The sequence below is a fragment of the Helianthus annuus genome, chromosome 16 (assembly GCF_002127325.2).
Source record: "Helianthus annuus cultivar XRQ/B chromosome 16, HanXRQr2.0-SUNRISE, whole genome shotgun sequence".
Classification (NCBI taxonomy): Eukaryota; Viridiplantae; Streptophyta; class Magnoliopsida; order Asterales; family Asteraceae; genus Helianthus; species Helianthus annuus.
The window spans coordinates 78,362,919-78,385,937 of NC_035448.2; the positions used below are offsets into that span (position 1 = coordinate 78,362,919).

Below are 23,019 nucleotides of genomic sequence, written 5' to 3' on the forward strand. Positions count from 1 at the left end.
GAATCGTTCGCTCAGACTGCCCATCCGTCTAAGGATGATACGCTGTGCTCATGTCTAACCGTGAGCCGAAAGATTTGTGCATTGCTTGCCATAGCTCTGACATGAATCGTGCATCCCGATCTGAAATAATGGAGGTGGGCACCCCGTGCCTCGAAACAACTTCTTTAAGATAAACGTCTGCGAGGGTGGAGAACTTATACGTTTCCTTAATAGCCAGGAAGTGTGTAGACTTGGTGAGTCGATCCACGATCACCCATATAGTATCATTCCCACGCTGAGATCTAGGCAGGCCAGTAACTGATGTGGGGTAAAATACACTTATTTGTCCCGTGTAAATTGTATAGTTTTTTGTATAGTTTTCATTTGTTTTTAGGTAGTTTTAGTATTATATTACATTATTTTGTGTTTTGGCAGGTCCTAGTGCAAATGGAGCAAAAAAGAGTAAAAAGGAAATAACCAGCCAGTTGAGCAGAGTGGAACACCAGTGACTGAATTAAAATTACCACATAAAGTTTGGGCTGCTAAACTACCCGTGAGACGAAAGTTGCCACCATATATATTGATTTAATGACATGAAATAAGAAAAGAAAGGAACATCAGTAATTATGCCTTATGCCTTATACGAAAAGATTGGCTGTGGATGAATTTCAAGTGGGCCATGAAAGGCATGAAGTCCATATTTATGTGAAGAAAATTAATTTTGATAAGTGGGGATCAGCAACATCAGACGTGAAGGCGGCCACTATGATTGTTGGGCCAAAGCCCATTCTATACACGCATGGAGACGGACAGGCGGTGACCAAAAAAAAGAATCATAGAGAAGGATATTTGGCTGGGCCTGGGCTACCAAGAGAGGGGGACGTGACATACATAGACGACTGCATACCTGGAGCCGCACGAACAGACGCACAAAGGGAGACGCACGAAGCCATCTGGGATGAATTGTGAAGCATCTTTCAAAGGACAGGAATCATTGGAGACAAGTGGGAAGCTCAGAGATCAGGAATTTACGGGTTCTACCTTTAGATTTCTTTTATTATCTGGTTTCTAGTTTTTATTCAATGAATTCTTTGTTGCACTTCTTTGATTTGTTTTCACGTTTTAACATGCTTGGCTAAACTTTTAAGCCACCTAGACTTGATGAATGGATTATATGAAGTTTTTACCGTTTTCATTAATTGCATGATTATTATGGATTGATTGTGATTTGTAAGAAGTTTGGTTTAATGATTTGATGTATATGCATGCTTTGAGTTGGTTTATTGTTATTATTTGCTTCATATGATTCTTAGTGACGGTCTTTATCACAATATAGAATCGTATTAGGGTATAGGATTTCGGTGAGTGTCTATATCACGTTAGAAAACCTTAACTCTTTAGGGAGAATCGGCCGATAACCTCTAGAAGTAATTGGTAATAATTTGCTAAGTCTTAGTGTTCTACTAGTTCTAATACCTGGAAAGTGAGGGGCTATTGGTAGGTCTTACCTGACGAATTGCTTTAGATAATCCTTGGAAAAGGTTGTGTCTTAGTTGCCCCGTCTGTTTATTAGTCTATAAAGTCAAGTTAATTAATTCAAACTACCCTAGATCTATGATTGGAAAAGAGTAGGTCAACATTAGGGTACTTACACAATAATTAGACAACTGGAAAGGCGTCTAATAACCGGTAGGATTAACAGCCTAGGTAGTTCCACAGGTTTCTCCTTGAGAAGGGTCGAGGGGCTTCGTTGGTTCTTAATAGGTTTAGTACTTTAAGATCCCGGTTCCATAATTTGTGCATTTAACTTAATCGGTAATTTCTTAAAATCAATCCAGGATTCTTGTCTAGGTGGTCTTGTCTCTCATATAAGAATCGTCTTTGTTTTCATTCGTCTTTAGTCTAGCTTTAGTTAATTTAGTAGTTTAATATAGATTTCCTTAGTTTTTCCGTAACCCCCCCCCCACCAATTAAACAGTTAGAGTCTGTGTCAGTCTAGGTCTAGATAGAGTCTAATTAGCGTAATTAGAGAGTCTCGTGGGTTCGATACTCGGACTTACTTAGGCTATACTTCATTGACCGGTACACTTGCCGGTGGTGTGGTCTAGGTTTTAGAGAGTCTATTTTTATAAATTTAAAACTTAGAGCGTCTAATTTAGGGTTAAAATTAGTTAGTTTAATTAGACCACTTTTAGCACATCAATAACAAAATCCATGGAAATTTCTTCCCATTTCCACTGTGGTATCCTGGGTTGTTGAAGTAGGCCCGCTGGTTTCTGATACTCCACTTTGACTTTCGCACATGTCAAACACTTGCCAACGTAAGTCGCTATGTGGCCTTTCATGCCAGGCCACCAGTATGTTGTTTTGAGATCGTGGTACATTTTATCCGACCCTGGATGTACCGAGTAGCGAGACTTGTGTGCTTCATCCATCACAAGTTCTCGTAAGCCGCCATATAGTGGTACCCAAATACGCCCTGTTACATAGTAGGCGCCGTCTTCCTTTTGTTCCATTCGTTGCCTTGAGCCGCGTAAGGCTTCAGCCTTGACGTTTTCGGGTTTCAATGCTTCTATCTGAGCAGTTCGTATCTGTGCAGGAAGACTAGACTGAATAGTGAGCTGCAAATCTCGTACGCGTCTAGGTAGAGTGTCCTTTCCACTGAGAGCGTCAGCCACAACATTGGCTTTGCCTCGATGGTACTTGATGGCGCATTCGTAATCATTAAGCAGCTCGACCCATCGTCGTTGACGCATGTTCAATTCCTTCTGCTTGAAGATATGCTCGAGACTCCTGTGATCGGTGTAAATAGTGCACTTGGTACCGTACAGGTAGTGTCGCCATATCTTAAGTGCAAATTGTAAGACCCAGTTTAAAATACCCGTTCTTAACAGCAAATAAGCTTTACATAATATACTAAAAGTAGTCTTTACAAAAACTTTCAATATTCGAAACCCAATTAATAAAACATTTACTTGTTTAACCTACTAACAATGTTCCAAATTAAACTACTAGTGTTTACATAATAACAAAACATGGATCAAGTGCGGAAGCGTAACGTTAGGTGTTCGGTTCGAATCGATTGCTTGATCATCATCCTTCACTTGAGTACCTGAAAACTAATGTTTTAAACAGGCATTAGTGTTATTAACGATGGGAATTCACGTATTTGGGTTAAGATCGATAACTTATACAAATCAAGAAGTAAAATTTCATCAAAACTGGGCTCCACCATAATTTACGGTGTCACCGTAAATTACGGTGGGTTCTGGGCATTTTGGGTACCTACCGTAAGTCAGTAGATCCCCACCGTAACATTTTAATAGCCACCGTAAATTACGGTGTCACCGTAATTTACGGTGGGCCCTGCACTTGTTTTCTTGCTTATTGATCTTGAGCATTCAAGTTCCATTTTACAGCAAAATGACCTTGAACAGGTTTATTACCCACCCAAGGTTAGTTACCCAAATTTAGGACTATCACCCGTTATCACTTTTGCTATTCCAAAAGGGAAACACTCCCACATCGATCTATATATGATTAAATCCAAACTTTCGTATTTGTCATCTATACAACTATTCACAATTATCAATCAAGATCACAACTCCTATATAAGGAATTTAAACTTTACAACTATCATGGCATGTCTAAATTACGACTTACACGAAGGTTATATCCAAGCATTAAGTGATAGTGTCTAGCTTCATGTTTAATACAAGACTTGTTTTGACCCGTTTGGGCTGAATTAAGCACCATACAGGGCATGTAAGTATCCATGTTTGTCACTCGTTTTGACCCATTTCGCTCGTTTAGGTCACTAATCATTTTCATGGCATTTTGGTAATCTTGATTGTCATGTTTCAGAATTTATTACATAAACTAACAATTAGGTATAATGTAACGAAACAATAAATTTCGTACCTTTTAGAGCGCGTCTTTTCCTCGTGAACTCCCTCCGGCTTGTCCGCTAGATGAACCGGACTCTTTGCCTAGAAAATTCAGTTTTTATAACATGTTTAGAACTCCTTTTTATGACCACAATCACATAATTATGGACCATTATCAAATCTGCGTTTTTATCCAAATTTCACATTTAAATCCCCACTTAGGCATTTCTACAAACACCTAGCGGGTCAGATTTCCCCACCTTCATAAACAAGTTCATGACTTTATGATTCGACATCAAATTTCACTACAATAGTAATTTTTGCATACATTTAGTATCAATATCACAGGAGTTACTTCCTATAATGAAATTTATACTAGGATTACACTCAAAATCCTAATGTTCATCATCAACATATAAAACCCATAACCTAACATCCATAGATTCATGGAATTTTCCTGAATTGAAGCATGATTTCATATATAGTTGTCTAGGTTTTACTCCTAGACACTATATCATCTTTAATCTAACTAATTACTGTCATGCATCAACAAAATTTCAGATTTGCTTAAATTCATGAGGATTTCAAGTAGTGAATTCTCATAAAATTTTACATACCTCTTAATCCTCTTGCGATGAGGATCACAATTCTAAGCTCGGATTTCGTTTTGGTTAGGATTTGAACCTCCAATTGCAAGAAATTGTGAACTTTAGGGTTTTGGGAAAATGGGGGTCGCCCCTTTCTTGCTTCTGTCGACCAGACACACCAATTTGGTGTGTTTGGTTTGGTTTTGTCACTATTAAAATTTAACTTTTGATTTTTGGCAAGATTAGTCCCTTAACTACCATTTCTTTTTAAATACTAGATTTTTAACCAAGTGTAGGTTATTTTCAAGACTTGTAAACTTTAACTAGGTTAAAGTTTCTACATGGTTATTTCTTGTTTATGAAATCCTTAAATTTCTTATATAAAGATTTATATTTTCGAGGTGTTACACAAATACAACAGCTCCCAGCTCTAAATCGTGCGTCGTGTAGTTCCGTCCATGAACTTTGAGTTGACGAGAAGCGTAAGCAATAACCTTATCCCGCTGCATCAATACACAACTGAGCCCCTGTATCGATGCGTCACAATAAACCACGAAGTCATCCGTGCCCTCTGGCAATGAGAGAATAGGTGCGCTGCAAAACCTATCCTTTAGGTACTGGAAAGCGGTTTCCTGGGAATCTCCCCAACGGTAGGTGACACCTTTCTGTGTCAGTAGCGTAAGCGGCTGTGCGATCTTCGAAAAGTCTTTGATGAATCGCCTGTAATAACCCGCCAAACCCAAGAATTGGCGTATTTCTGTCGGTGTACGCGGTGCAGGCCAGTTCCTGATCGAATCTACCTTGGATGGATCGACATGAATCCCATCCCTGTTCACCACGTGGCCTAAGAAGTGGACTTCACGAAGCCAGAAGTCGCATTTTGAAAATTTGGCGTACAGTTGTTCCTTTCGAAGAAGTTCCAAGATGAGACGTAAATGCTGCTCATGTTCCTCCTGACTCTTGGAGTAGATCAGGATGTCGTTGATGAAGACAATGACGAACTTGTCAAGATAGGGTTTGCACACCCTGTTCATAAGATCCATGAAGACTGCAGGCGCGTTCGTAAGCCCGAATGGCATGACCAGAAACTCGTAATGGCCGTAGCGAGTTCTGAATGCTGTCTTGGAGACGTCCTCATCCCGGACTCTCAGCTGATGATAACCAGACCTTAGATCAATCTTGGAGTAGTAACTCGACCCTTGCAACTGGTCGAATAAGTCGTCAATGCGTGGGAGAGGATAACGGTTCTTCACTGTGACCTTGTTCAGTTTGCGGTAATCGATGCACATCCTGAAAGTGCCATCCTTCTTTTTCACAAATAGTACTGGAGCTCCCCAAGGCGAAGAGCTTGGACGAATGAAACCCTTATCCAAGAGTTCTTGTAGTTGCTTTGATAGTTCCTCCAGTTCGGTTGGAGCTAAGCGATACGGTGCACGAGCTATAGGTGCTGCTCCTGGAGCTAGCTCGACTTGAAACTCGACCTGGCGATGAGGCGGTAGACCAGGTAAATCTTCAGGAAACACTTGAGGAAATTCGCGTACAACTGGAATATCCTCTATCCTTTTCTCTTTTGTCGATGCATCGGTAACAAGTGCCAAAATGGCAGTATGACCCTTTCGTAAACATTTCTGAGCCTTCAAGAAAGAGATGATGCCAACCACAGCACCACTCTTGTCGCCTTGAACTTCGAGAGGTTCCTTTCCCGTACGAGGAATACGAATGATCTTCTCCTTGCATTGGATCTCCGCCTGCTGCTTGGATAACCAATCCATGCCGATGACGATGTCGAAACTACCCAGAACTATTGGAATAAGATCAATCGAGAAGGTCTGACCCACTAGAACGATGTTACAACCCTTGACTATATGCGTGGCTTCTACACTTTTACCATTTGCTAGTTCTACGACATGTTTGGTGTTTAGAGGTCTTGGCGTACGTTTTAACAATTTACCCATTTTCAAAGACATATAACTCGTATCCGCACCCGAATCAAACAAATCAGTAACATAAATATCGTCGAGAAGAAACTTACCCATAACGACGTTGGGATCATTTCTGGCATCACCCTGCCCCAACACAAATGCACGACCCCTTGCTTCATTGTCGTTGTTGTTCCCACCATTGTTGTCGTTGTTGCCATTTCCCTGATTGTTGTTATTGTTGTTCTGGTTCCTGTTTAGCTGAGGGCAGTGCCTTTTGAAGTGACCTTCAGCACCGCAATGAAAACACCCCTTGTTGCCCTGTTGCTGATTCTGCTGCGCTTGTGGCTGCTGCTGAGTCTGGTTCGCAAGTCGAGGGCTTCTACAGTCTTTGGCCTCATGACCCATCTTGAGGCATCTTTGACAGCGACCCTTGTTACACTGGCCACTGTGGTGTCTGTTACAGTTGTTGCACTTCGGAAGGTTCCCTCGATATCCGCCCTGCCTGTGACTGCCTGAAGAGTGCTGACTGGGACTCTGATAACTGTCAGTCTTTCGCTGCTGAACCTGTGACTGAACTGAAGCTGATCCCTTGCTAGAATCCCCATCCCATTTTCTCTTGTTGTCACTGGGAGTAGCAAGTGTAGCAGAAGTAGTAGCGGTAGCAGTAGCGCTGATACGTTTAGGCAGCCTATTCTGATCCACTGCCTGATCTGTGATGCGATGAGCGAGGCGTTGAATAGCCTGAATGTTGTCGAGGTTAGCCAATGTCACATGGCTCTGAATTTCTGGCGCCAAACCCTTGAGATATAACTCAATACGCTTAACTGGAGGGTCCACCATAGTTGGGCATAGCACGGCCAGCTCATTTGACCTTTTGGTATAAGCTTCGATCTCTGACCCAGTCATTTTCAAATGGTAAAGCTCATCTTCCAGCTTATGAATGTCTTCCCGAGTGCAGTATTCCCTTTTGATCAGTTCCTTGAAATCATTCCAAGGGGTGGCGTTAGCAGCTGCCAACCCTAAGATCTGCACTTGTGCGTTCCACCAAGTTAACGCGATTCCTTCCAAAGTACCGGTGGCGTACTTCACCCTGCGAGCCTCAGGGCATTCACACATCTCGAACACAGACTCGAGCTTTTCGAACCAGTGGAGGAGTCCAACCGCTCCCTCCGTGCCGCTAAACGTGCTAGGACGACAATCCATGAAGTTCTTGAAGGTACACACAGGTTGCTGAACGTGTTGACCTAATGTGTAAGAACAGAATGAGGTTAAACATAAGAGTTGGTTAGGAACGTAGGATCTAAAGATCCTAGGATGAGTTTCGACTGCAGGGTATACCTCCTGCGTTTGCAGCTGCAAGTGCCGCAGCAACTTGTTCATTAACGAAAGCCGTCAACTGGGCTTGTGTCATGTTAATACGTCCAGCCATGATCTTCATAGCAAAAGTGTCGTAAGTTAGAGTGGTTCGCGAATAGTGCGATGACAGAAGAGAGTAAGCACGCAAGTGTTCTCAAGCAATAACAAGTAACGAGCATTGAAATCTAAGCATACTACGAGCAAAGTTCTATGCAGTTCTAGCAAGCAGGTAATAAACATAAACCTTATTACCTAGGATGTTGAGTCTTGCACGTGGAGCGAAGCGTCGTTGTGGATCGTTGAGAGCACTGTTCTGGTTATAGTCTGGTTTTAATAAAAACGTTTTCCCGTATTAAAACCGAGTTCTCTATAACCAATGGCTCTGATACCAATCTGTCACACCCCCAAAATCCACCTGCGGAGTATCACCGCTTGGGAGCGTGACTGACCAGGATCAAGCCACCAATCATATAGAACATCGTATAAAGTAAAGGTAATTGTAATTAAACCAAACCAAATCCATATGAAAGGTGTTCTAAAACATAAGTAAGTTATCACTGTTTAGCGGAAGCGTATAATAAAAACCCAACATAATTGAGTACGAAATGTCATAAGTGTTTAATAAGACAATCACGATCCAAGCCCACAACGACCAGCTCCTCCATGTGCAAGCTCCATGTACCTAACGACCTGCAAGGCATGTAACAGCGGATCAACAACTAGTTGAGCGAGTTCACAGAAAGTAAATGTTCGTTTGTAACATGTGGCTCTACTGGGCCGATAGTATGTTCTATTGGTGGGGGCTTCCCATGTTGTATATCCACTAGACTATTCGTAACCATAAGTGTTCTACATATCCCGAGAACAGTAATACGTACAAGTTTACGTAGGTTTTACGTAAGTATCCTTCACAACCGAGGATAGGGGTACGCGAGGGTTTACGTAGGTTTTACATAAGTGCCTGACACAACCGAGGCAGAAGCGAGTATAATTTCACGTAGGTTTTACGTGAGTATCCTTCACAACCGAGGATAGCGAGTAGCATAAGTATACGTAGGTTTTACGTATGTGTCCTGCACAACCGAGGACGATGGTATGGTAGTCTAGTAACAGTGTAAGTATGATTCTATTCAATCTCATTCCTTCAATCCCAATTCCCGTGCCCTGGGAATCCCATGCCTTAGTAAGAGTGTGAACTCACCTTGGTTTGCTCGGTATGCTAAGTATGTGCTCACAAGAAATCAGTCAAATCCTATAGTGCACGTATACTCAATCAGTTCATGTTCGTAATGTTTCACATGTAACTTGCATCACAGTATTATCACAAAGTGTGCCCAGCAGTTAGCATCTTGTATCATGTAAGCAGTTAATCCAATTCATGCGAATCCATCTTTCACATAAATGTCCATCATAGTTTTTACTAACTTGATTATTCATTAACCTACTTGAAAGTGTTAACAGTCTTAACGAAGTTAGCAATTCAACAAGGTTTACATACGTAACCGAAATAACAAACAAGCACTGTTAGTTAACTAACAGAATTAACTAACAGAGTTAAACAAGAGCACCCACTTAACAGAGTATCATACATGAGTCTAACGGAGTTGATAAAGTTAATTGAGTTAATAACTTGGCCCAGTTAATAGGTTCGACCACTTAACAGACATAACAGTTGGGCCGAAAACAACTTTGTGACGAAAACACTTGGGCCCGAAATCCCTTGAGCCGAAAACACTTGGGTGGCGAAATCACCTTGGACCGAAAACCCTTTGGGCCGAAAACACTTGGGTCACGAAATCCCCAAGGTGTTTTCGTTGAGAGGGGGTTTTCGTTGACTATAGGCATGGGTGTTTTCGCTGGTCTTGTGTTTTCGTTAGATGAGATAACAGTTAAGCAAGATCCTTTGATAACCCTAATCATTGACGTTAACAACAATTACACATCACAGCATATTCAACAGTTACGACATCTATAATCATTCAGCCAAACCAACTCATGTAAATCATGTGAGTTACTAAATCATTATCATCATCGATCAACCATCTGCAAATTATTGTGATTATCTAGAACTCTAACCATCATTAACTATTACATGATTAATCATCATCATCTTCATTATACAGGAGCATCAATCATGAGAAAGGAACGAATACAAATCATGGATTCATAGATAACCCTAACTACTAACAGATTCACTATCTCCTCATGATAGAACATCAGATCAAACATGAGCGCAACAGGCATAAACAATACTTGTACAGATCATCGATAGTTCATCTACAGTGGTGATACACATACAGGAATTCCTAACTAACCCCTCAATACAATTCCACAACAAAACCACATAACAGTTGGTTCATGGTAACAACAGATAGTGCATGATGAATTACATCGAATAACTCTTAACAGTAAATACTAACCCAAACAAAATGCACAATGATTCTGTGTGAGGCTTGAGGTCTCGAGACTGCCGTCGGGTACGAGAAAAGTGAGAGAGATAAGGGAGGTGATTAGGGTTATGTCCGTTATCGATATCATGCACTGATAAAACAAATCCTATATTAAATCGATACTGGGCCAAAGCCCACTCCATGTTTTCGCCGGCCCACCCACTAACGAAAACACTAAAGTGTTTTCATTCAGGAGGGTTTTCGTGGAGGAGGGTAGGGGTGATTTCGGGTGAGTGAGGTTTTTGGTGGATAGGGGTATATAACAACAGTTCCACTTTTAATTATACTGAACATAAAATTTATATTAACATATATTAACGTACACACATATAGGGCACATCATGTATATAGAAATGACATCTAGTGAACACGTACTAAGTCAAGTAGAAACCTTGGAAACTCGGGTTGTCACAGTTAAAAGGTGCATAAGGAAGCTAGGAGCTTTAGCAAGTTCAAGGACCTTCTCTATTTGCTTTTATCCTCCTCTTTTCTTCTCTTGATCATCCCTAGCCTTGAGCTAGTGGTAAGAACACTAATCTCTTCATTTTACATCTCATATAGTGGTTAAAGAATGATATATGATGATAAACTTGAAGAACACTAAGAATCAAGAGAATGAAACTTGAACATAAGCTTAAATCATGAAGAAACCATGTTGTTTATGTGTTGATTTACTTGTTGATTGTTGTTTACTTATGAAAATGATGTAGATCATCATATGATCTTGCTAGATCATGTTTAAAAACATAATCTAGCAAGATGAGAGGATGAAAATGTTAGAGATTCATAGATCATCCTCACATAAACCATGAACTTGAAAGAATATATTGTTTTCTTGTAAAATGATGATTAAAATGAGATGTAAGTCTTGTAGATCTAAAATTTCATGGATGATTTTTCAAGAAACCAAGTTAAAAATACAAGTTTTACTTAATCTTGGTTCCTAAATAAATAACCCTCATTTTTGGTGGTTAATAAAGTGTAGAAGCACATATGTGACAAAAAAATCCATTAAGAAACATTTTTAGAAAATATGATTATAAGTTGTGAAGATCTATCTTCTTTAAAAATGATGTTTTTAAAGAATCAACCACACTTTAAAGGGTAACTAGGCTTACTAAATACACTAGTAAGTTACTACAAATTTTTGTAAATTTTCAAGTTCATGAAGTGGTATTTTATGCTTGTTTTTGACAAAATTGGTAAGGGTAAATTGTTTATTATTGATTATTGGTTGATTGTGTTGATTTACAAAAGAAAATGATATACCTTCAAGGTATGGAAACCTCCATTTTTAGGGGAAACTATGGCAAAATTTTTCTAAAAATTAAACACTTAGAAAAATATTTCTAAACAAATATTTACAAGAATATTTTAAACCATGAATTTTCACATAAAGTTTGCCAAAGATTTTTGTTCAAAAGTTATCAATATTGGAGGTTGGTTTTTATAAATAAAAGTGACTAAATATGTATTTAGGAAAATTTGTATTTAGGAAAATATATATTTAGATGTCACCATGTGTGTGATTATTTGTATATTATGTGTATTAGTTATATTATTTTAGGACTTGAAATAATATAACTCATCAAAATACCAAAAAGTACAATCCAAAATATTACCAAAATTCCAAGGAATAAATATACAAAGAATACACAAAATATTGGTGAAACCGAACAAAGGAATATAACTCACAAAAATATTCCGGAAAATTGATTCACAAGTATATTTTTCGTAAAAAAATATTTTGGACACCAAGGAAACAAAAATATAATTTTTACAATTATTACAAGACTATATCATATTTTGACAAGGAGAAAATATATTATTTTTGGCAAGTGAAAATATATATTTTTCTTGGAATTACTAGCAGATATATTATTTTTGAAAGAAATATATATTTTCTCAAACAAACACGAAATACATTATTTTTGGAAGAAAAATGGATTTATATATATTTTCTAAGTTAGACTTGGAAATATATTATTTTTGAGATTTATAAATATTTTTGCCAAGGGAAAAATTATGAATAATTTTTCTAAGTAATATTTCTCAAAATATATATTTTGGCAATATATATTGATGTATTTTTATATTATTCCAGAAAAGTTAATACGAAAATTAAGTATAAGAATACTTAACAATTACAAGAAAATACGTATTTTCGTACGTATAAATACACTCCGGAATACGACCCCAATACATGGCAAAAATATACAAGTATAAGGATACGAATATAAATACACCCATCCTTGGGAAGGAAATTCACGTATAAATACTTGAAAAGTATCAAGTTAAATATATTGTTTTAACTATTATTCCAAAATTTAATAAATATAATTTAAGTTAAAATATTTATTATTTTAACAAATAATTATATAATTTGGAATAATATTAAGGACTCAAAGAACGTAACTCAAAGACACTAACTAATACTGAGTCAAGGCACGACCCGCTCGTCTAATAGACCTTAATACGTTGTAGGTAGTCGTGTATATCCGAAGGAGCTTTGAGTTACCGTTGAAGTGTGACAACCCTCATAAATCCAGGTATCCGTACAATTAATTAATATTGATTTAGCTTAATGACTGTGCTTAATTACAACTGATGATATAAACTGCTTTCTGATATATGTATCATACATACATGTGCATCACACTTCATACTGTCACAACCATTTATTACATACAAACTTTAGTGACAAAAACGATGCACAAAGCACAGTTAGCACAGTTAGCGGATAACTCAGAGACATGCTGACAATGTCAGTACATAGACAGACAATGTTTTGAGACCCCGTAAGGGCCAGAGACAAGGTACTGCACTAGTATGGAGTGTAGGGAAGTAAAGTTCATAAGACTGCGTCACTAGGTGATAGTTTAAGTGCCGGAAAGTGCCTAAAACCCACTTAAAGTGCAGAATTCTGCATTAATCAGCAAAATTCAGCTTTTTAATAAGCTAGTAATGTGCAAAAACATGGAAAAATGGTCATGTATGCTCTCCTAAGTGTCGGGAATTAAAAGTGTCACAAAAGGGTACTTAATGAACACTAAACGGAATAACTTGACACTTTAACGAACCGGTATTTAACCGAATAACCGGACGTTACCCGAACACCAAAATATTGCTAGAAGCATTGTTTTACCTACATACTATATAATGCATGTCACACATAAACACTAGATATTTTACACTTAACCTCCACTAATTACCTACATTTACCAACAAGTTACATTTACCCCCCCCCCCCTTGATGTATACGGCCCAAGGGAGGACCCCACCACCTAGATTCTACATAATCCCCTCTAAATCTTTCATAATCTTTCTCTTGGATTTTATGAGATTATAGTGTGTACTTTGGGAAACACTAAACCCATTGGATATTAGAGAAGTGTGGTTATAAGTAGTCTTGATCATCATCATCTTCACAACACCTCACCTCTCTTCTCCTCCCCTAAAGCTCACGGCCGAAACTCCCCTCCCCACCATCATCATTTTAGATCATCATCCATCCATTCCAAGGTTATCTTGAGGTGTAAGAAGGTCACTAATGAAGCTTGGAGCTTGTGGATCATCAAGGACCTCTTCCGTTTGCTTTTATCCACTCCATTTTCATCATTGTTCTTCCCTAGCTTGAAGCTAGTAGTAAGATCCTTCTTGACTCTTGTTTACTTCCATTTTTAGTGGTTAAAAGATATGTTATGTTGAAAATCATAAGATCACTAAAAGACATAAACTTGAATCTTGAACAAAAAGCTTAACATGAGATGAAATATGGATGAAATGATATTGTTTAGTATATATATGATGTTTGATTGTTGATTACTAAAGATGATGATGTTAATCATCACATGGAACTTGCTAGATGGTGATTAAATACATAATCTAGCAAGTGGGAGGATGATCATGTAACAACACATGATGATCATCTTCTAGTGAAGACATGAACTTGAAAGTAAAATGGTTTCTTGTAAAATAATGAACAAAGTAACCTAGCAATCTTATAAATCTAAGATGTATGAATGATTTTTCTAAAAGAACCAAGTTTAAAAAGGTGATTTTTGAAAGATCATGGTTTTTACTACACTTACACTATTTTTGGTGATGAAATAAGTGTAGAATTACTAGAGAAACAAGAAGAGGTTATAAATAAACATTTTTGTAAAATGTGTTTGCAAGTTGTGAACATCTAAAGCTTTCAAGAACGAAATTTATCAAGAAGTAAATATATTTTGGAGGGTAACTAAACCTACTAAACACTTTACCAAGTTACTACATATTTTTGTGAAATATCAAGTTCATGTTACTATGTAAATTGAATAGTTTTTGCACTTGGTAAGTGCAAGATGTTTAGGGATTGATTGTTGATCGTTGTGTGTGATTTTGAAAAGAAAATGATATGCTAAATAGCATGGACACCTCCATTTTCAAAGGAAACTATGGCGAAATTTTCTAAAAAATACAAACACTTAGAAAATATTTTCTAACAAGTATTTACAAGTATGTTTAAACTATGTTTTTCAATATAAACTTTGCCATAAATTTTGTTACAAAAATACAAGTATTGGAGGTTGGTTTTTGTAAATAAACATGGATAAATATATATTTAGAATATATATTTTATATTAAGACACTTGTGTGAATATTTGTATACTTTGTGGAGTAGTTATATTATTTTAGGGTAAAATAATATAACTTACAAATACCAAGGATTTACAACTCCAAAATAATACCAAAATCACATGGAATAAATACACAACTTACATACTTGATATTGTGAAGCCGAACGATAAAACGTAACTTACAAAATATTCCGAAAAAAATCATTACATATATTTTTGGTAAATATTATTTTGGATACAAGAGGTGAAAATATGATTTTTGTAAATATTACTAAGTTATATCATATTTTCAACAAAGAGAAAATATATTATTTTTGGGAGATAAAAATATATTTTCCTAGTATATTTAGAAGATATATGATTTTTGGGAAAAATATATATTTTCTAGAAATACATTATTTTTGGATAAGATGAGTTTAAATATATTTTCTAAGTTAGACTTTCAAAATATATTATTTCGAAACTACAAAATACATTTATAAGATACCCCCATCCTTGGAAAGGAAAATACTTGAGAAGTATTAATACAAAATATTGTCAATCAATTATTCCAAAACTAAATATAATTTAAAGTTAAAATGATTTATTTTAACAAATAATTATAACTTGGAATAATATTGGGAAACACAAGAAACGCAACTCAAAAACGTTAAACTCTAAGCCAAGGCACGGCCCGTTCGTCTAATAGACGTTAGTACACTGTAGGTAGTCGTGTTGCTGTGGAGGTTTGAGTTGCTAGTTCTGAAGACACAATACTGTGAGTTCATGTCCCCCTTTTCTTTAAACTGTTTTTGTTTATTAACTTCGGGGGTGAAATACATGTTACAAAAGGATTACATACGAATACTATTGGTATGATTGGCCTAGGAAAGAACCATAGATCATGTGATTGGGTAGGCGGATACTTGGGACCATTAATCCTCGTATCAGGACCGAGGGGCATGAGTGATAGATCTATTTGGGTGTAGCGAGCCCACACCCATGAGGCCAGGGTGGCCCATAGTGGTGACTATGTCTTCCAACCGGAAGCCCGGTACAACTTTGCTAGGTTTGAGTCTTCCTACACCGTCACACATATCAGTGGCCTTGCAAACCATTGGTGATCTTTTCCTTGTTTGCAATCATACCGGGACATACATACATACACTGTTACAAAGGTTTATACATACTTACACATACACATGAACTCGCTCAACTTTTGTTGATGTTTTTCAAACTACATGTATTTCAAACTACATGTTTTATGACAAGTAATGTTGTGGTATTTTGCAAACTTAATTAATGGATGAACATCTCATGTTTTTATAGCGTTGTTATGATTGAATGCTATGGTATTAAGAAGTCACACCAAATAACCACGCTTCCGCAAAAGTCAGGGTGTGACAGCTTGGTATCAGAGCTTCGATCGTAGCGAACTAGGATTCTTTCTCGAGTCTAGACTACGATCATTAGGCCTCTCATGAAAACATTTTTACATTGCATACACAAAATGTCCAGATCCAGGGAACAAACATTTTTACAAACAAAAGGCACAAAAACACATTTCAAAGTTATGTTTATAATTCAGTCTTAGAGGCTGGGGAGGTTCAGTCTTAGAGACTAGGGAGGTTCAGTCTTAGAGACTGGGGAGGTTCAGTCTTAGAGACTTGGGAGGTTCAGTCTTAGAGACTGGGGGAGTTCAGTCTTAGAGACTGGGGAAGTTTAGTCTTAGATACTGAGGAAATTTAGTCTTAGAGACTTGGGAAATTAAGTCTTAGAGACTGGGAAAGATTGAGTCTTAGAGACTGGGTAGTCAGTTTGAGAAACTGGGGAGTTTAGTCTAAGAGGCTAGGGAGTTCAGTCTGAGAGGCTGGGTGGGATAGTCTGGGGAAGACTAGGATAATTACGTGCTTAAATTGTTATCACTTACATGCTTATTTGATGATTATTGATATACGTGCATATGTGTGATTGTTTTGTCACAGACACTATGTCATCTTCTTCTGAGAGTGGAGTACCCGATATATTAGACCCTATGGCCATAGTCTCAGATGACGAGATAGCCACAGACCCTGAGGTTTTCACTTCAGACGCTACGAGCAGCGACGATGATGACTTTCAGCCATTCGCTTTACCAGATTTCGGAGATGATATACCTATAGCTGATGGTTTTCCTGACGGGGATCTACTTCTTGTCCCGATCCCTGCTCCTTTTCCTCCGCTGCATTTCCTTTGGAGGATCTGCCTCTTGATGATATGTCTGACGAAGACATCGATCTCTTTATCGAGGGTCCCCCTGAGGATGCCCAGGATGGCGGGGCTCCGGTTGATGATGATGTCGCTATTCCACTTGCAAAGATCCAAGTCGATGATGATGTTGTTATCCCTCTTGTTGAGATTCCAGTCGTTGATATCGTTGCTGTTCTGTTGGTTGAGATTCCTGCTGTTGAGATCTCATCTGACCATTCAGGTCCCGATTCATTTAAGTCCGTATCATCTGCTACTTTACACGCACGGGGCGTGCAACATTGTCCCACTGACACTGATTCCGACACAGCGATGTCTGCTGCACCCATCTTTCCTCACGACTTTGACCCTAATCATGAGATTGAGTTTGTACCTGATGAACCACCTTTTGAAGCACCTGTCATTCCTGACGATCAGCTCTTTGATATACCCGCTGATCTTGAGTATGCTCCAGCTGACCCGGAGCCTGAGATTGCACCTGAGGCTCTACCGGCACAAGATCCTTTACCTGAGCATGATCCAGTACCTGTCGATGCACCAGTTGTTGCACCACCTTTGCCTGACCCGATCCCTGCACTTATTGATCACGCTCCTTTTGCTACCCATGTAGACCCCAGATATGCTAACACCCGCAATGGGTGGATTGAGGACGATGACGACTATCCTCCTTTCGTTAGACCCGTCACTCCCCCTCCTGCACCCGTACATGCACCTATTGATATTGCTCTGTTTCACCCACACGAGTCTGACATTCACCGCACAGATCTACCAGTCACGTTCCTTCAGGATATCCCTCATCCCCGTCCAGGGGAAGGACCATCGAGTCAGCAGCCCAGTCACATACCTTTTGTGTCAGCAGCCGATCATTTCATGCCACAGTTTACACACACTGCTCCTTCTTCTGCACCCACGGGCGAGCCACTAATTTGGTTTCCGCCCAATGTGATGCCTATATCTGATCCATACCATCCCTTCCACATTGGATACTCGAGGGATGAGTTGCTTTTGTCCCTACAGCTCCAGCAGAAGATGCTGTGTAGGAGAGTCATGGAGTTGGAGAGGATCCCGCGTCCTCCACCTTGCACTTGCCAGTCACCATTTGCGGCTCCGCTTCCTCCACTCCTGCCATATCCTGATTTTGATGCCCGTTTCCTCACTATAGAGCAGCAGATTGCTTACCTGCTGCGTATTGTTCATGCACTCGAGGAGGATTTAGCGCATTTGCGCAGGTTGCTTTTCGTTCCTCCACCTCCTCCTCCTCCCCCATCAGCTTAGAGGTTTTTGGTTTGATGCAGATAGCATGCTTTTGATGAGAGTGCAGCTATTGAGCTAGATTGCACCACTTTTTGAAGACCACATGTTAACCATTTTGACTTTTGACTTTTGACTAATGTAGCTTGTTAGACGATTCAGACAAGGGTGATGTGACCCTTAGTCTCTTTTGATGTATGATACAATTATTAAACTTGTAAACTGTACTTGTGGTCATGATATATAATAGCTCAATCGCAACATTGTCATTACATGCGTTGTTGAATTACCTGTTTGTGTTATGACATGGGATGTTATGTATATACTTGTGTTGATGAATGTTATTACATGCACGTACTCCATACTTATATATGTAAAAACCTGACCTATACAATCTTCTCATAGAAGATGCCTCCATGAAGAGAAAATTGTTTGCCCACTACTGAGGCCGAATTACAAGAAAGGATCTCCCGAGCAATAGCAGATTACGAGGCCTCACGCGCCGAAACTAGCGGGGATACCTCGAGGAACAACCCACCACATGGTAATGTTTAAGTCGCTTGGGACACATTACGTCACCTTTGGATATTCCGTGTGCGTTTGCTAATGCTTCCTGTGAATGACGTTACTTGTACAAGTTGTACCTTTAAGCAGTTTTTAGACTGTAAACCGCTGAATTTTGACGGCACCAGAGGTGCTGTGGCTTTTATTCGATGGACGGAGAAGACCGATTCAGTGATAAGAATGAGCAAATGCGCACCAGAACAACAAGTCACCTATATCTCCGGATTATTCATAGATGGAGCGCTTTCGTGGTGGAACCTCCAAGTCCAAACTCTGGGAGAGGCAGCAGCATACGCTTTGACTTGGAATGAGTTAAAGGAACTCATGCGTAAAAAGTATTGCTCCAGGGCCGAAATTCAAAAGTTGGAAACTGAATTCTGGAACCTCAAGATGGACGGCCCGAAGATCATCGAATATTTGTAGAGATTTCACGATCTATCTCACGTGGTACCATACATGGTTAGTCCGGAATTCAAACGCGTTGAGCGTTTCATTTGGGGGTTAGCACCTCAGATTATGAGTATGGTAACATCGTCAAAGCCTGCAACAATTACTGAGGCTATCGATCTGAGCGTGTCACTAACTGAGGAAACTATCAGGTTAAACAAGTTTTGGAATTCCGACCAGAAAAAGAAAGAAACACACGTTGAGTCCTTGGGAGAGAACAAAAGGAAGTTCTCCAACTTTAAGAAAGGTACCAATAGTTCGAGCAAGAAGGATGAGACAAGCGCACCCGCCAAGGCCAAAGGAAAGGGATATATGGGCACCTTGCCCAAGTGTGAAGCATGTCAGTTGCATCACAATGGACGATGCCGATCTGGAAAATGTGAATCTTATGGAAGAGTTGGTCACTCGAAAGAAACATGTTGGGTTGGTACTGGCTGTGGCGGTCAAAGGGTTTTTGGTAACAACCGTGGAGGTAAGGAATGGAAACCGTCCGCAAGGAAATAATGGAGGCAATGGAAACCGTGGTAATCAAGCTGGGAGTGGGAATCGCAACCAAAACAACAATCAGGGTAATGGAAATGGTAATGGTCGAGGACCAGGTTGTTTTAATTGTGGAGACATGGGGCACTTTAAGCGAGAATGCCCGAAGCTCAATCAAACTCAAGGAAGAGTTTTCAACATAGGAGCGAGAGAAGCTCGCCAAGATCAAATGTGGTTACTGGTACGTTCCCTATCAACCAACGCTTTGCATCTGTACTATTTGATACCGGTGCCGATTATAGTTTCGTATCGCTAGAATTTAAGAATATACTTGGGTTGGTAGCAAGTAAGCTAGATATCTCATATTCGATAGAACTAGCAAATGGAAAGCTAGTTGAGGCAAATGAAGTTATCAGAGGTTGCGTGATAGAACTGGGAGAACATGAGTTTACACTTGAGCTTCTGCCCGTCGAGTTGGGAAGCTTCGACGTGGTAGTAGGGATGGATTGGTTGTCAAGCAACAGAGCTAAGATTGTTTGTCACGAGAAGGTCATTCGCATTCCGATGGCGAATGGAGAAACAATTGTGGTACATGGAGAGAAGCGCGATACGCCCTTAAGGATCATTAGTTGCTTGAAGGCTAGAAAATGTTTGAAGAAGGGATGTGTTGCCTTCTTGGCACACATCATGGATAAGGAAGCCGATGAGCCGAAGATAGAAGACATACCAGTCGTGAAGGAATATCCTGAGGTCTTCCCCGAAGACTTGCCAGGATTGCCGCCGCAAAGGCAAGTCGAATTCCTCATTGACTTAGTTCCAGGCACCGCGCCTGTAGCTAAGGCACCCTATCGACTTGCACCTTCAGAAATGCAGGAGTTGTCGACGCAACTTCAGGAATTGTTAGACAAGGGATTTATCAGACCAAGCTTCTCGCCTTGGGGAGCTCCAGTTTTGTTCGTTAAAAAGAAGGACGGTGGTTTTCGCATGTGCATCGACTACCGCGAGCTGAATAAATTGACCATTAAGAATCAGTATCCCTTGCCAAGGATAGATGACCTGTTCGATCAACTGCAAGGTTCGAGTTTTTACTCCAAGATCGATCTTCGATCAGGTTATCACCAGTTGAGAATTCAAGAGGAGAGCATTCCAAAGACTGCGTTTAGGACCCACTATGGCCATTACGAGTTCCTGGTTATGCCATTTGGTCTGACGAACGCACCAGGAGTATTCATGAATTTGATATATAGAGTCTGCAAGCCGTACATCGATAAGTTCGTGATCGTGTTTATTGACGATATTTTATCTACTCTAAGACGAAGGAAGAACATGAGCAACATCTAAGAGCCATCTTAGGCTATCTCCATCCACAACCAACCTCAACCCAACCTTTTAATAAAAAACTAATTTCTCTCTCTTCCACCTACACAACCCAACCTACTTTAACCTTTTACTCACATTCACAACCCAACCTTTAAAACATTTTGTATTAAATATATATTTTTATGTTTATTGTTTATCCATAAATGCATTAAAAATAATTACAATTAATATTTTCATTTGAAACCGATTTGTTTTAGAAGCAAAATAAATAACAAAATATAAGAAATTTTTTAATAAAAAACCACATACATTCATCAAACATAGTTAATAAAAATGACAAACAAGTTACAACGATCACATGAAATGTAAAATTGCAGGTACATAAAATACAAACCACATAATTATTCGTCAACTGCAAATTTGTTCCATATATGCTCAATCAGATCATTTTTTAGAGCATTATGAGCTTCTCTATTACGAAGTTGTGCTCTAATTGTCATATAACTTGATAGAGACGCAATTCGTTCGGTAGAGATTTGAAATGGTAGTTCATCGTCTTCAGTAGATGTTGCATGCCTCCGGTTTGTGGGCCTCTCACTTAAAAATTCAGATGGATCATAATAGTTAAGGTATGCGTCTCGTTCATCCTCAACGATCATATTATGAATAATTATACATGCAATCATAATTTTCCCTATCACCTCCTTGTCCCACACAAGACATGGTTTTCGAAGAAATGCAAAACGAGCTTGTAGAACTCCAAATGCTCGTTCAACATCTTTTCTAACAGCCTCTTAATGTTGAGCGAACAATTTGTGTTTTCGAAGTTGTGGACAGGTTATAGACTTGACAAAGGCAGCCCATGAAGGATATATGCCATAAGTGAGATAATACGTCCTTTTATATTCCTTACCATTCACGACGTAACTAACATTTGGTGCCCGACCTGATAATACATCATCAAAAACAGGAGATCGTTGATGGACGTTAATATCATTGCACGAACCTGGTGTTCCGAAGAATGCGTGCCATATCCATAAGTCATATGATGCAGCGGCTTCTAAAATGATTGTTGGTTTGCCGCTTCTACCAGCATATTGCCCAGCCCAAGCATTGGGACAATTTTCCATTCCCAATGCATACAATCAATGCTGCCCATCATTCCTGGGAATCCACGTTCTTCCCCAACATGGAGTAACCTTGCTAAATCATTATCATTGGGCTTTCTAAGGTATTGTTGACTGAAACACGAAATAACACCTTCTACGAACTTCATAAGAGCATCCCTTGTTACAGTTTTACTTATTCTTAAATATTCATCATGTGCATCTACTGATGTCCCATACGCTAGCACATGCATAGCTGCAGTACATTTTTGCAATGATGAAAGACCTTGCCTACCTGTGGCATCACTTCTCTGTTGAAAATATACATCATTAGCTGTAACAGCTTCCACTATACGTAGGAATAGTGGTTTCCGCATTCGGAATCTGCGTCGAAATGTTACTTCATCATATGTTGGGTTCTCAACAAAGTAGTCTTTCATCAAGCGCGCCTCACCCTGTTTACGTTCACGATCACAATACCTTCTTCTTACTGAAGAAGACTGATCTCTAATGATCATATCCAGCATGTTTATGAGTAATTCAACCAACATGTTATCAAATGCTCTATTTGTCTGAAACACTCTTTCTTCCCATTCTTCCCATTCCTTGCTCTCATTTGATGAATCGGAACTCTCAGAGTTTTCAGTATATGATATTTTTCAGTAGAACTTTTATGGTTGAATGAGAATGTGACTCATTGGTATACTTTATTTATACAAAAAATGAAGATAATTTATTATCCAGATAAAATCCTAGCATCCAATATGGTGTTGACAAATGGATAAAGAAAATAATTGATTAATTCTTAAAAATATAAACTAG

At 39.0% G+C, this 23,019-nt stretch overlaps 1 protein-coding gene across 1 annotated transcript; it reads right to left on the minus strand.

The window, feature by feature from the left end:
* Nucleotides 1-21,492: 21,492 nt before the first annotated feature.
* LOC110919637 lies at nt 21,493-22,724 on the minus strand. Its single transcript, XM_022163903.1, has 3 exons — nt 22,235-22,724; nt 22,005-22,097; nt 21,493-21,884 (listed from the first exon to the last, which is right to left on the minus strand). The coding sequence occupies exons 1-3, from the start codon at nt 22,722-22,724 to the stop codon at nt 21,493-21,495; spliced, it is 975 nt and encodes a 324-aa protein (XP_022019595.1).
* Nucleotides 22,725-23,019: the final 295 nt, after the last annotated feature.